Genomic DNA, 15783 nt, shown 5'->3' with positions numbered 1-15783 from the left:
TGGTTGCCTTTTCTATATTTCATCAATCTTTAAATTTAAAATTTAATCTGTTTAATACCTGTTTAAAGGGAGAGTAAGTGATATTGCAGAAGGATTGTTGAAATCTTAACTCAACTGCCAAACAAATACACCTCTCCCTTCAGTGCTCCCTCAGAACCCCTGCCTCCCAAGTATAGTGTATAGTGTATCTCTGAGGTTTCGCCAGCGTTGAAACACCTTCGACCTTTCCTGGTCATATAACTTTCTTCTCTGTTTGTACTCTTTTGAGCTTTTCCTTTTTCTCGGCCATCTCTCCTTCTTCACAGTGCCTGTAGTCCAGCCCATTTGAATGTGTCGGTGAATATAACTCTCTCTTCCACTGCCCCCCCCCCCCCATTACTCCTGTGAGTTAGTGCAGCAACAGTTTGCTGATTGTCTGGAACAGTGTTGTGTGGCAAAGTCCACACCACTTTCATTGTTTTCCATTTACAGAGCCAGGGCTGTGTAGGAGTTTTTTTTTTTTGAGCAAACTTTGAGGAAATATATAAATGTTTTGGATTACCATCACTTACTATCCCTTTAAATGTTTTTGTCATGTATTTTATGATGACCCTGAGAAAGGCCACAAACTGTTGTTCTGATCATTTTGATCCTCAACGTGTTGCTGAAATTTTGGCCTCTACAGACTTTTACCCCTTCTACATGCACCTTGGAAGTAGATGAAGTTATGTCAGAAAACCCTACTCTGCTGGTACAGACTTACTTGAACTGGCTTTTCTTCATTTTTTCACACCATGTCGGGAAGGTGAACAGATAAGTTATAACGTCTTGTGTTTGAAATGCATGCCACCACCAGGGGTCACTATAGCTTGATATTTAATTTCTCCCGGATTTTCCCAATGGACGTCCACCAACCAATATCTTTAAATGTTCAATATGGCCTTGTGTAGTCTTGGTGATCAGTATGTCATGCATACATTTGTTACATTCAAACAATTTAATATATACATGTATCATTGCTTAATATATCCTACCTGTGTTGGGAGTTAAGAAGTAATAGAAAAGATCTTATGTTCACACAATGCTCATACACCAACTTCAAGTGTTTTGCCTTAGTCATATACTGTAGTCATGGATGCAAGCATTTTTGTTTCTTCTCTGATGCTGTAAATATGATGTGAGTCTCCAATGATTTAGAGAACAGACTGCCTGAAATACTTGATTACTGACTTACTGAAGCTGTTGTTTCTCTCTTTTTACTGCCATAAAGAAATGCATCAGCTGTGGCTCCTCCATGGCGTGTTTTTGTTATGTAACAGTGCAGTTTATTGATTTTTTTTTTATAAAAACCACAAGAAAGTGACTTGTAAGTCAGGTGGTGACTCCTCATTTTTACCTAAACCTGCAGACACGAGTTCATGTACATCAAGATGAGACATTGCTTTAGTATCTATTTTAATATAATATAAAGCATATACTAGTACCCATAGTACATAATTTATTATTTATTTATTTTGGAATGTGTTCTGTTTTTGCCTTTGCTGAGGAGTAAGGTTAATGAAGGTGAAGCCTTCAGGACCTGTAGTTGATGTTCTTGAGAAACGGGGCCTACTCTTCCTTCCTGTTACTGAACACAACACCTCCACACAACCAAACACCTCCACACACCACAACTTCTGGTCCTCTGCTGCTCTTACACTGTTTGCTTTGTACAAACAATATTAATAAACAAATATGCTTTTTTAAATAGTGAAATGTTTATTTTCTTCCACCATGAAAATGCCATTTATGCTTTACACTACACTAAAAGAGGTAGTCCATTTTCACTTGGTTGAATTTAGATTGCAGTGTGATCATGATGATGATGACAATGTATTGTTTTTTTTCTTGCATCACAGCAGCTCCTTTTGCAACATCACAGAAAAGACAAAAATGAAGACAAGAAACAGAGATACATTTAACAAAACATTACAATCACAGGAGACAATATTCAAGGCCCTTCAATGTGATCTGGGATTAAGTTCCATATTTAATTTTAGGATTGACTGGTGTAACCTTATTAAAGGGATTTTTTTAATCCAATAAAAAAATTATTGAATTTACCAAGTATTTCCTCACTGTTTGCTAGCTATCTGTTTTGTAAATAGAACACAAAAAGTGGGGGAGCAATCCCCACAACATTGTTCCAGCCAATCAGCAACAGGTGGTGTGCTCGCGAACAGGAGTAAGGTGGGGGTTGCTAAGAGTAACGTTACATGCTGTGTGTTTGTCTGTTCTAACATTATATGATAGTATTTGTCTGTAAAGCATTTGTAAAGGGATTTATGGCAATGAAGACCTTAAAATACAAGTGTTGCTAGGACAATGGGATAATTTGGGTTGATTCATAATACCAAATGCTATACTAGGTAACCTAATATTATGGGAGACGTTATGTTCCTTGTTAGCTCTGAATGTGACGTATTGTCCTCTCATCAGTCACTGTATTTTTGTAAAAAACTGTTTCAAATAACTCTCGCTAGTTTTCTACTCTGTTGTGTTTTGGATGTTGTGTTTGTGTGCTTGCATGTCGTTTGTTTACTGTTTGTTACTGTTGAAGTTACTCGTGGTAATCCTTCCGATACATAAACTAGACTCCATGGCTTATTTTGCTTCAATACATATTTAAATGTTGTCAGGCTTGTTGTCGCGCCTTCTACAATACTGCTAGAAACATTCTTGAGGCTAACTTGCATGCATTTGGATGGTTGGGGTCAGAGACAATGTTGTTGGCCAGCTTTCATATTTTATGATGCTAAGCTGATTGAGTCTGCGAGTTTCTCAAGAGGTTTGAGTACAATCTTTGAGCAAATTTTAATTTGGTGGAGCAGTTTTGATTTTAAAGTTATGGAAAAACACTTGCTGGTGAAAATGTTTGTCTTGACTGTATTCAAATATTTGCACTCTGATTTGAGGAGAGTGTAGTAAAGCATTATTTTATCTTGCCTGACATTCTAATCATAACTTTTCCAAAGGCAGCTGGTCCACTTTCCATGATCTTACATTGTCTTTTGAAGCATAGCATTAAAACGATGCTACCATGTCTTCATTGTGCTTAGACTCAAGTTTGTAGTGGTATCAGCATATCCTGTCAGACTGATGTTTACATTCTTCTGCCGTTAAATTTGCAGATGCAAAGAAGCAGCTCTGAGCAGGCCAGGAGTCTTTAGTTATTGTTTAGAGGAACCTCCTCAGTCCCATAGCTTGAGCCGCTGTCAATTTCTGTCTGTCCAATCATCCAGCGAACTGCCAGTGAAGCTGTGAAAGAAAGATTCAGAAAGTGTACATTTGGAATATTATCTGAAAAAGTCACACAGAAGTGGTGACAGGTTTTGCGATCCTGTACATGACATGGTTATTTCCACAGTATTCCAGTTTCCATTTTTTAAATTTTGTCAATTTCCCCCTCAAAGTGTGAAGATTTTTCAGGATCAGAATTTAGTTGAATTTTATCACTTTGAGATTGGATGCCAAGTCTGTCAACAACCAGTATCTGGAGTAAATCCAAAATTTAGTTCCAATTTAATCAATAGATTTTAAATAAATTCTTAAAATCCAGCCAGTCTACTTCAAGAAAACAGAATTTGTCATTTTAATCTCAACTACAAACATGGGCACTTTTTTATTTTGGAAAATGTAACATGCTCCTCATGAAACCCCCATGCTGTTAGAGACATAATTTCTCCATTAAATGTTTTCTGTACCTTGGGGGATACAGTAATTTGACAGGCTGTAGGGACATTATGTGTGTCTACATTATATCATAAAAAACACTGAAGGGGGGATGGGTCAGGTACTCAGGTCATGTGGTCAACATTCAAAACTATACTCATAATTTGTATCAAAATCCATAATGGTGGTGTACGTGGACAACGGCACTGGCCATGTGGTAAGTGTTGTTATTTTCTTGTGCATCCTGGGGTACGTTGGGGACATGGAATCTGAATGGGACAATGTTCAAAGCCTCCATTTCTGAGGTGGCTGGCAGGAGGTCAGAAGGTCATTGGAGCCTGTTGTGGCTGCTACCAAAGGACTCATCTACCCCTAAAAGCAGATGTGTCCATCATATGTCAGAAGTGCGAAGTGAAGATTAGAATTGTCACTTGTTTGTCCATTGTCCAGTTGGAAGCATTGTGAGAATGTTTAATGTTTAACTTTGCTAAGAAAGCACATGCCTGAATGCCGTTGTGGCACATGCTCCCAAAACACATAAATCATATTTTCCAGACTTACATTTGAGTTGTTGAATCTGCTGCTTTATAGAATGTTTGGACAAAAAGGAGCTGGTTAAAATGAGGGTAGGACCGTTATACCCATTTCAGGGTGACTTCACCTTGAGCACGAACGCATGAAACCAACCTGCAGTGCACAGAGTCACAGACACAAGGATGGTCACCATCGATCCAGAGCTGATCAGCTGAGCGAGAAGCAGGCCCAGTGGGTAGAGGACCAAGCAGGCCCAGAACAGCCAGTTGATCAAAGCCCAGGGTCGACAAGGAAGACTCACTATGGGGCCAGGGAAACGCCCTGTCTGTGTGTACAGCTCCTGAAAGCTATCCTGTTGACGCATTAATGCAAACACAATTCAATTCACTTAACAAAAGAACATGGCGAAGTTTGTTATTTTATGGTGCTGTTAATGTCCCTAGAAAGGGGTAGGAACAAATACGTTACTACCCTGTGCAAACGATGTGGGCTTTGTAGATCATTGTCAGACTTTCGGGGGAAAACCTGGTCTGATTCGGAAAGACGGCATCCATCCCACTTGAGAAGGAGCAGCTCTCATTTCTAGAAATCTGGCCAAGTTTATTAGTGGACCAAATCCATGACAACCCAGAGTTGAGACCAGGAGGAGTCGCAGTCTAACACACTTCTCTGCTCCTAAATTTCAGGAGTTACTTAGTGAAAACCCTATAGTGACGTTGTCTGCCCCCCGACCACCGAAATTATTTAAATCAAAGGTAAACAGAAGAGGAGCTGTGCATGAAAACCTCATAGAAATTAAAACCACAAGAGCAATAGTGCAAACTAATAGGAAAATTAAATGTGGACTCTTAAACATCAGATCTCTCTCTTCTAAAGCTGAACTAGTAAATGAACTAATATCAGATTATGATATTGATTTATTTTGTCTTACTGAAACCTGGCTGGGTGATGGAGAATATGTTAGCCTAAATGAATCCACCCCTCCCAGTCATATTAATACTCACATTCCTCAAGGCACAGCCCGAGGAGGTGGAGTTGCAGCTATCTTTGACTCTAGCCTACTAATCAGCTCTAAACCTAAACTATAACTCATTTGAAAGTCTTGTTCTTAGTCTTTCACACCCAAGTTGAAAATCACTGCAACCAATTCTCTTCGTTATAGTGTACCGAGCACCTGGTCTGTACTCTGAATTCTTATCTGAATTTGCAGTTTTTGTCAACTTTAGTCCTTAAAACGGACAAAGTTATTATTGTAGGGGATTTTAATATTCATGTGGACGTTGAGAATGACAGCTTCAGTACTGCGTTTATCTCTCTCTTAGATTCCATTGGCTTCTCTCAGAGTGTTCATGAACCGACTCACTGTTTTAACCACACCCTCGACCTTGTTTTGGTGTATGGTATTGAAATTGAACATTTAGTGGTGTTCCCACAGAATCCCTCTTTGTCCGACCACTGTTTGATAACTTTTGAGTTTGTATTCCTGAACTACACACCATTGGGCAAAAATTTCTATACAAGATGTCTGTCTGATGGTGCTGTAGCTAAATTTAAGGATGCGATTCCTATGCTAATTTCAGTCCCTCCCAAATCGATCATCTTGTTGATAGTGCTGCAGGCTCACTGCGATTGACACTGGGCTCTGTAGCCCCTCTAAAAAAGAAAATAATAAAACAAAGACGGTTAGCTCCATGGTATAATACTGAAACTCGCAAATTAAAGCAAATATCGCGGAAACTTGAGAGGAATTGGCGTTCCACCAAACTGGAAAATTCTCATTTAATTTGGCAAGATAGTCTTAAAACTTATAGGAAGGCCCTCCGTAATGCCAGAGCAGCGTACTACTCGTCATTAATAGAGGAAAATAGGAACAACCACAGGTTTCTTTTCAGCACTGTAGCCAGGCTGACAGAGAATCACATCTCTATTGAGCCAAGTATTCCCATAGCTCTCAGTAGTTACGACTTCATGAGCTTCTTTAATGATAAAATTCTAACTATTAGAAACAAAATTCACTAAGACCTGCCCTTAACTGGCACCAACTTATCTCTAAACTCAGGAACCTTAGAACCAGATATATGTTTAGACTGTTTTGCCTCCCTCAACTTTTACCAACTAACTTCAACAATTTCTTCATCTAAACCGTCAACCTGCCTCTTAGACCCCATCCCGACTAGGTTGTTTAAAGATGTTTTACCCTTAGTCAGCACTTCTATACTAGATATGATCAATCTATCTCTATCAACAGGCTATGTACCACAGAACTTTAAAGTAGCTGTAATTAAACCTCTTCTGAAAAAGCCCAAACTTGATCCGGATGTTTTAGCCAACTATAGACCTATATCTAACCTTCCATTTCTCTCTAAGATCCTGGAGAAAGCAGTTGCTAAACAGCTGTGTGACTTTCTACAGAGCAATAGTTTATTTGAGGATTTTCAGCCAGGATTTAGAGCTCATCATAGCACAGAGACAGCACTGGTGAAAATTATTAACGACCTCCTTATTGCATCAGACAAAGGACTTCTCTCTGTACTGGTTTTATTAGATCTTAGTGCTGCATTTGATACCATTGACCATCAGATCCTATTGCAGAGACTGGAACATTTCATTGGCATTAAAGGAACCACTCTAAGCTGGTTTAAGTCCTATTTATCAGATCTATTTCAGTCTGTACATGTTAACGATGAGTCCTCCATGCACGCCAAAGTTAGTCATGGAGTTCCTCAAGGATCTGTCCTCGGCAATCCTCTTAACTTTATATATGCTTCCTTTAGGCAATATTATCAGGAAATATTCCATAAGCTTTCATTGTTATGCAGATGATACTCAGTTATATCTATCGATCAAGCCAAATGAAACTCATCAGTTAGCTAAACTTCAAATGTGCCTTCAGGATGTTAAAACCTGGATGACCTGTAATTTTCTCATGTTAAACAGATAAAACTGAAGTTATTGTTCTGGGGCCTAAGCACCTCCGTGACGCATTATCTAAAGATATAGTTTCCCTTGATGACATCGCCCTGGCCTCCAGCACAACTGTGAGGAATCTTGGAGTTATCTTTGATCAGGACATGTCGTTTAAGTCTCACATTAAGCAAATTTCAAGGACCGCCTTTTTTCACCTATGTAATATTGCGAAAATCAGGAATATCCTGTCTAAAAATGATGCAGAAAAACTAGTCCATGCATTTGTTACTTCTAGGCTGGATTACTGCAATTCCTTATTATCAGGCTGCTCGAAAAAGTCCATTAAGACTCTTCAGTTGATTCAGAATGCTGCAGCACACGTTCTGACAGGAACCAGGAAAAGAGATCATATTTCTCCTGTTTTAGCTTCTCTGCATTGGCTTCCAGTAAAATCCAGAATAGAATTTAAAACCATTTTTCTTACCTACAAAGCTCTTAATGGTCAGGCACCATCTTATCTTAAAGAGCTCATAGTACCTTACTACCCCACCAGAGCACTGCGCTCCCAGAATGCAGGGTTACTTGTGGTTCCTAGAGTCTCCAAAAGTAGACTAGGAGCCAGAGCGTTCAGCTATCAAGCTCCTCTCCTGTGGAACCAGGTTCCAGTTTGGGTTCAGGAGGCAGACACCATCTCCACATTTAAGAGTAGGCTTAAGACTTTCCTCTTTGATAAATCTTATAGTTAGGGTTGGCTCAGGTGACCATCCCTTAGTTATGCTGCTATAGGCCTAGACTGCCGGGGGACTTCCCATGATGCACTGAGCTCCTCTCTCCTCTACTTTCTCTCCCTCTGTATGCAACCTCATCCCATTATTGCATGTTACTAACTACAACTTCTCCCCCTTTCCGGTAGTCTTGTGCTTTCTCGTCCCTCTCCTCTCTCCTTCCTGCAGGTTTTCTGGCTCTGGAGCTGTGGAGTCTGGATCTGTGGCTGCGGGTCACCTGCTACCCCCGTGTTCCTGCTCGACACCCTATGCTACAACGACTATTGTTACTAGTCCTATTGTTATTATTGTTATTATAATCATTAACATTACGACTGTTACCATTAACACTACTATAAATATCTGTACCATTTTTCATTTAGTCTATAGCAACATCACCTTTACCGTCTGTACCTCTGTGTGTGTATATTGTGTAGGCTGCCTCCCTTCCCTCTCTCTCCTTCCATCCCCCTCTTTTTCTCTCTGTTCCTCTCTTGCCCTCTTTCTCTCTGTTCCTCTCTTGCCTTCTCTCTCTCTCTCTCTCTGTCTCTCTCCTTCACCCCCAACCGGATCGAGGCAGATGGCCGCCCACCCTGAGCCATGGTTCTGCTCAAGGTTTCTGCTTCTTAAAAGGAAGTTTTTCCAATGCCTCTGTCGCCTAGTGCTTGCTCTTGGTGGGAATTGTTGGGCTTCTGTAAATAACATCATAACATCACAACTGAATTGACCTATTCCAACATTAGCCAGTTCAGATTAATGAATTACTTAAAGGCCATAAAGTGTGAGAACCAAAATCAACCAAAAATACATTACAGTCCAGGGTCTGCCACAGTGTTTTATATTGGATACAGGCTAGTTCCCCTGAAATAAAGCCCACCTCACTAACATCCTGGTTACATCCTTCCAACTTTTATGAAATAAAACAAAAGAAAACATCCACATTTAAGAGTAGGCTTGATACTTTCCTCTTTGATAAAGCTTACTGTTATAGAACCACCCCTTAGTTATGCTGTAACAGGCCTAGACCGCCGGGGGACCATGATGCACAAAGCTCCTCTCTCCTCCTCTCCTTCTACACCTGTACGTATTCTTATCCCATTAATGCATGTTACTAACTCGACTTTTTCCCTCTCCTTTAGTTCTGTGCTTTGTAGTCCCTACTATTACTTTCTGCAGGTGTTTCTGGCTCCGGAGCTGTGGGGTCTGGATCTGTGGTTGCAGGCCGCCTGCTGCCCCATATTCCTGCATGACACCCGCTGCAGCAATTATTTTTTAAGTCCTATTACTATTATCATTAATGTCGCTATCATAATTAGTACTATTTGACACAGTAAATGATACATACAACATCCATCAGGATCTGTGTGGCTTACTGCCTCTACTAAACAGTCCCCTGTGGAGAAACCCTGTATCCATCAGAAACCTCCACCTTCAACACACTCTAACCTTTTCCTGGTAGAGTTTGTGAAGCCATGCAGCACACTCTGCTTCATCTTCTGGGATCAACTCTAGAGGGATTCTCCTGTAAGTAAGAGGGGGAAGTCAGATCTCTCAGATAAAGAATGATCACACCAGTAAACAGGACATGAAATGTTGCAATCCTGGATGCCAAAACATTTCATTGTACCTCAAATAAATGTCTGCGTGATATTTCTTCCCATTAAGGATTCCAAGCAAGGTTGGCATTTTGTTGTTTCTGAAGTTCAGTGTGGAATCATACACAGCTGCAACTGCACAAGACAAGATCACCGCAGCAGTTAAAAACCATCCTCTTCACAGTATCTTACATCTACTGGTGGCCGTTTTAAATTCTCTGTTAATGATGGATACTCACCAGTTCCTCTGAGGTTTTGGACAGTTACACAGAATCCTTTGGTCCTGGGTAGAAGATGATACTTCAGTTTGGGTAAACCTTTGCTGTCAGCCACCTGCATGCTGACCTGGTGCTTCTTTGGTGTGAAGCGTGTCCCTTCACAGTAAAGCAAGAACTAGACCCAGGAAAGTAGACTGTTCATTAATGGCATCATTCCAAATATTTCTGTAACATCACTCTAACACTAAAAACACTATAATAATTTCCACAGGCTGAAACTCACCACGTAGTTTTCTGGGTAATCCCGCAGGTTCTGAACACTCTTAGCAACTGTCCTTCGGTCCTCCTCCCACTTCCTCTTGCAGAAGACTATCTCCAAAAAGTACCACATCCAGCCAATAACAGGTACATAACTCAACTCTTTTTTGGCCAATGCTTTGGAGCTCTGGAAAAAGATGAATATTTAAAGCATGTTAAAAAACTGAAGGATAGCACTGAAATGCCAAAACCCCTCAAGTTCAGAAAAGGACAATCGCAGAGGTTTCTGGTACACTTTCTCTTACCCCAAGAACTCCGAATCTCTCACAGATGGTCCAGCCACACAGGAAGTCTATATCAAAACTGTGGTTGAGAACCACAATTGCATTCTCATTTCCAATCAGCGGATAACTCTTTGGGTCTGTGTAGAGTGTACATTCTGTCCCAGACCACCACTCCAGGGCAGCTACCATCTCTGAGTATCATAAGGACACAATGATGTAGAAATGTCTGTTTTGTGAAAAAAGAGTAGTTTGACTGCATTTGTAAAGTGGTCTTATGGCTCATATAAACTGATTAATAATTCCTCTGCCTGCATGCAACAAAGGTTGACAGATTTCTTCCTTCCAGCAGCAAAACTAACACAATACCAACAGACAACAGATTCCAGTGCCATCAATGTGGCAGAGAGCAAGAACAGTACTTACGGCTAGTTATGCAGTAGCCCAGTCTGATGTTGATCCTGCGGGCCAGTTGCTTACTGACCAGCCACAGAGGTAAAGTACAGAGCTGCAACAGGTTGATAATGAGGCCACTGGCCAGGAACACATAGCAGATGATCAGGTGACTCAAAAACTGGGATTTCAGGAGCTGCAGGAGGCCCATTGTTCTGTAAAAGTTGCACAACTTAAAATCTGAATCAGCTTTATTTGCCAGGTATGTGTACATATACAAGGAATTTGACTCAGGATTGTGCATTGCTCACGATGTGCTTGCTTATACAATAATAATATAATAATAAAACCAGACAGGCTACAGTCTAGAGACCACATATATACACACTATAAACAAAAACAATATGGACAGATTGAGACGATAGTTCAATGAGTGGAGTGCAAAGTATGCAGGAGTAAAATTATTAGCATTATTATGTACATTGCCCCGGTCTTTCTGTGTAGAGTTTGCATGTTCTCTCCATGTCCACGTTGGTTCTCTCTCCAGGTGCCCGGCTTCCTCCCACCATCCAAAGAAATGCGGACTAGGTTAATTGGTGACCCTAAATAGTCCTTAGGTGTGAGTGTGAGTATGACTGGTTGTTTTTCTATGTGTGGCCCTGTGGTGGATTGGCAACCTGTCCAGGGTGTACCCCGCCTTTCGCCCAATGTCAGCTGACTGGCTCCAGCTGCCGCGACCTTGTACACAGGATAAGCGGTTGACAATGAATGGATGGATGGATTATTATGTACATGTCGGAGATGGATGTGATATACAGTACAGGTACACGTACATATACATGCATACATGTGCACATGTTTTGGCGTACAGTGCTCTGTAGCGCCTACCAGAGGGGAGAAGCTGGAACAGGTTGTGTTCTGGGTGAGATGGATCTGCAGTGATGTTTCCTGCCTGTTTCCTGACTCTGGAAATGTAAAAAAAGTCCCAAATGGATGGCAGGTTGGCACCGATGATCTTTTCTGCAGTCCTGTTGTAGTCTGTTCCTGTCCTTTTTGGTGGCAGATCCAAACCAGACAGTGATGGATGTGCAGAGGAAAGACTGGATGATGGCTGTGTAGAAGTGGATCAGCAGCTGAGCTGACGCAGGAAGTACATCCTCTGCTGGGCCTTCTTGATGATGGTGTCAGTGTTGGGCTCCCACTTTAGGTCCTGGGATATGGTGGATCCCAGAAACATGAAGGATTCCACAGCAGACACAGGGCTGTTGAGTATGGTGAAGGGGGGCAGCGTAGGGGGGCTCCTCCTGAAGTCCACGATCATCTCCACAGTTTTAAGGGTGTTAAGCTCTAGGTTGTTCTGGCCGCACCAGAGAGCCAGCTGATCAACCTCCCATCTGTAGGCCGACTCATCACTGTCCCGTATGAGGCCAATGACCATTGTGTTATCAGCAAACTTCAGCAGTTTGACAGATGGGTCTCCTGTGAGGTGCAATCGCTGGTGTAGAGGGAGAAGAGCAGGTGGGAGAGCCCACACCCCTTGGGGCACCAGTGCTAATAGTCCGGGTGCTGGATGTGATGTTCCCCAGCTTCACCTGCTGACTCCTGTCAGTCAGGAAGTTTGTGATCCACTGACAGGTGGAAGCTGGCACAGTGAGCTGGTTGAGTTTGGTGCTGAGGATGTCTGGGATGATGGTGTTGAACGCCGAGCTGTCCAAAGTCCACGAACAGGATCCTTGCATATGTCGTTGGAGTTTCGAGGTGTTGAGGCAGGCAGGATGGAGACACCACGTCTGGGCCAGGAGTATTCCTGATCTTCTGCCTCTGAAAGAACTGATTCACATCGTCTTCACAGATCATTGGTGCAGGTGAGGGGTCAGAAAGAGAGGTTGAAAGCGTGGCAGTGGGGGAAGGTAATTGTTTGAAGATGGTGTTAGAGCTGGGGGTGAGGTGTGATTGTGAGCTTCTCATACCCAGTAGAAACCTTTCAGCTTGTCAGCCAGTTGTTGAGTACCAGCAGTGTTGGGGTCTCCTGTAGTTAGCGAGTGTCTGCAGGCCTCTCCACACTGCCACAGGGTCGCTGGCTGTGATGCTGTTTTCTAGCTTTGCAGCATAGCTCAAAATATTAATACACAACTAGTCCCTCATGTCACACACCTGATTTGAGACAAAATATTTAATCATTGTCACACAGAGTTTACAGAGAACATTGTCAGCTAGTGTTGCCAACACTAGCACAGCTGGGTTGTGACAGCAACTGTTCCCACTCTGCAAATAAAGGCTTTCTTTGACTGGACTTTCTCGTGTCATCCGCTGAATGGAGCCTTTTAGCTGGACTGTGTATGGACAGCCAATCACAGTTCAATCGTTTTCTCCTGACAGTATACATGACCTTTTCATGGATACAAGCACTGTATCATTAACTACCCAAACCAATGCTACATCATCACAGCACTTCCTACAAATCAAGGTAATATCAATTTATATATGAATACTCTGTGTTATTGGATCACTGCACTCAGAAACTTTAGGCCAATCATCTTGTTTAGCAGCTTATGAGTTACTATCACCAATTGAGAAGCACTATCCTTATTATATACCATCAAACTGTTTCTGATAGCATGAGTGGCAACAATCACCCAATAACATTGTACATTTTTTTAAAAAGCATGTCATTTTAACAGTCTGTGTTTGATAGAGGTTAAGCTCTTACTCCCCTATAACACGCAGTGGCATGGGGTGGAGTAAATTTTTGGGGAAGCCACATGAGAGGGGATGTCCTTTTTGGAGGGCAATTATCTAATGCATTATGCTATTACAGTGCAGGGTATAATTTTACAAAAATTTAATAAAACTTTAAATGAGCACTATCTGTTATCAATACACACGCTGAAAGTTGCATTTACAGAGATGTACTCTCTCTCTCTCTCTCTCTCTCTCTCTCTCTCTCACTCACTCACTCACTCTCTCTCACCCCAAATAGCATACATAGCCTGCTGCTTATGGTGCAGGTTAAGAATAAAAGAAGCATTCACAAGCTCAATCAGAAGACGATTGAAGACATTTGCATAGTAGCAGTGGTGCATGTATCAAATAGGCCTACATACTTCTTAATGCTTGGCAAAATATTCATAACACAACATCACTGAAGACTAACAACCGAGTACCCGACCAACAGAGTATAGACAATTATTCAGGTAGCCTAACCTGGCCCAGTGCCCTGTGGCAGGTGCTGTCTGTGGTGCTCATTATCTATGCGTACACAACCACAATAAAAACAATAAGGTTACTTCAACTGACTATTCATTAAGCAGCTAAATCCAGGCAAGCAAAGCAAAACAAACAATATAACCAAATTAAAAATTGCACGAATAGCTGCAGTTCAGTTAAGTTCAGAGAGAGAAGGAGGTGACATTTCACTCACCCTATTTGAAAATTCTCCTGTCTGTCATGGTGGCGAAGTGGTCAATAACCAAGTTATAGAATTTCCCACTGGCTTTTCGTCCTCCGCAGCAGTCAGTTGAAGTTTGGCGCTACTAGCTAACTTAGCCACACTGTACGAATATAGTTTTCCTCATTGAACGTCCAAAACCCCTTTTTTCTCTCCACGCCCAGCTCCAGTTTTGGCGTTGGTCTTCCATCAGATTTAATCTTAAATTGCTGATGTAGTGGTAGTTTAGTAAAACTATTTATTATAGCTAAAAACTCCAAATTTCCACCCTCCATAACTGCACCAGCTAAAGATGCTAACAGCTCCCGTTGATGCATGCTGTGATTTGATTGGTTAATCATTTAATTTTTTTTCACAAAGGGATGCCAACTCTGCCTGGCCTCCTCGCGTAGTCAGACTGAAGGCCTGTCTACGGTGGTGCAATATAGTGTTTCACCACACATCCAACGCATTACATTTAGAGGGGCGCTGTTTCACTTATTGTTAGATAGTCAGAAATGGGGAAGAGGTGACCGCAACAGCTTATAAGATTTATCGAAACTATAAACATGTTTTTTTTTATTGAAATGATAAATAGAGTCTGATGAAAACAGGGGAAGCCTGGCTTCCCTTGGCTTCTGGGAGAAAACGCCACTGATAACACACACAACATTTACCTTAGCCTACCTCTCCAAGAGAGCTGTCCTGTCCCAGACACCTCCAACTTTTCAGATGACAGAAGATGTTAAAAGTGCCGAGCTTGTCAGAGTCACGGAGGGTAATACAGTACTGGCTTAACTATGGCAGAGGGACCAAACTCTGAAGCTTTATTTATACTGATACTGAAGATGACGGATCACCTGTTCAAATACTTGCGAATAACTACATCAAATTTGATGCAGCACCTGCGGGATCACCATCCACCTTTGCACGCCCAAGTAGGCTAAAGATAATATATAAAAACTGAGTTAAATAACGTGGCAAGTTGGTAGGGAATTAAATATAAACGTGTCACTTACAATCGATGCCACAGCGGTGAGAGTCCAGCTTTCAGTGCAACATAAACAAACAAAGCAGCATGTAACCTTTCAGACCCACCCCAACGACAGCACCGCTGCGCTACGAAACCCATTATTTTCAATGGATTGTGCCGCGCCATGCACGGCAGTTTGTGCGCACGCCGCGGTCAGAGTAGTTGAACTTTTGCGCTGAACCCAGCTTCCACGCAGTGCAAATCTCTTCTTTTCTGAAAGGGCGCTTATGGAAGAAGGTAGTCATCTCAAGACCTTCAGTCACTGAACATTTAACGTTACATCCTGTTCCTCATGTCTGTGTTGAGAAAAGGTGTAAAACACTAACATCAGGACTACCAACTGCATTTCAGTTATTAATAACAGCATGAGAGATGTTCTCAATTTTCAATCATTTTCACTAAATTTTGTATGTATGGATGACAGTTGATGACAATAATAATTCAGTTTATTACTCACCTCAATAACAATTTCCCATGGGGGATAAATAAAGTTATCAGGCTATTCCTTTTTTTTTATTCTTACATATTATAGACATCTGCGATGGACTGGCGACCTGTCCAGGGTGTACCCCGCCTTTCACCCGATGTCAGCTGGGATTGGCTCCAGCCCCCCTCGACCCTGTACGCAGGATAAGCGGTTGACGATGGATGGATGATGGATATTAAACCTGCGGAGGCTCGAG

At 41.7% G+C, this 15783-nt stretch overlaps 1 protein-coding gene across 8 annotated transcripts; it reads right to left on the bottom strand.

Moving 5' to 3' along the window:
• Nucleotides 1–1714: 1714 nt before the first annotated feature.
• On the bottom strand, nt 1715–15554 carry LOC119917296 (1-acyl-sn-glycerol-3-phosphate acyltransferase delta-like). 8 transcript variants are annotated; one of them, XM_038737554.1, is made up of 9 exons: nt 15087–15554; nt 10674–10855; nt 10272–10476; nt 9992–10153; nt 9730–9883; nt 9523–9625; nt 9342–9417; nt 4378–4576; nt 1715–3276 (listed from the first exon to the last, which is right to left on the bottom strand). In XM_038737554.1, exons 3-9 carry the CDS (start codon nt 10437–10439, stop codon nt 3185–3187), a joined length of 954 nt encoding a protein of 317 aa, XP_038593482.1. In that variant the 5' UTR covers nt 10440–10476; nt 10674–10855; nt 15087–15554; the 3' UTR covers nt 1715–3184. The 8 variants fall into 8 exon arrangements, with proteins under 8 accessions (XP_038593482.1, XP_038593477.1, XP_038593478.1 ...); XM_038737549.1 differs by having other exon boundaries at nt 10272–10441; nt 12611–15550; XM_038737550.1 differs by having other exon boundaries at nt 10272–10441; nt 14062–15550.
• Nucleotides 15555–15783: the final 229 nt, after the last annotated feature.

The sequence above is a fragment of the Micropterus salmoides genome, unplaced genomic scaffold (genome assembly GCF_014851395.1).
Source record: "Micropterus salmoides isolate LMB-PRFRI ecotype aquatic unplaced genomic scaffold, ASM1485139v1 Ms_hic_scaffold_22, whole genome shotgun sequence".
In the NCBI taxonomy this organism is placed as follows: Eukaryota; Metazoa; Chordata; class Actinopteri; order Centrarchiformes; family Centrarchidae; genus Micropterus; species Micropterus salmoides.
This window is presented reverse-complemented; position numbering and strand designations above follow the sequence as displayed.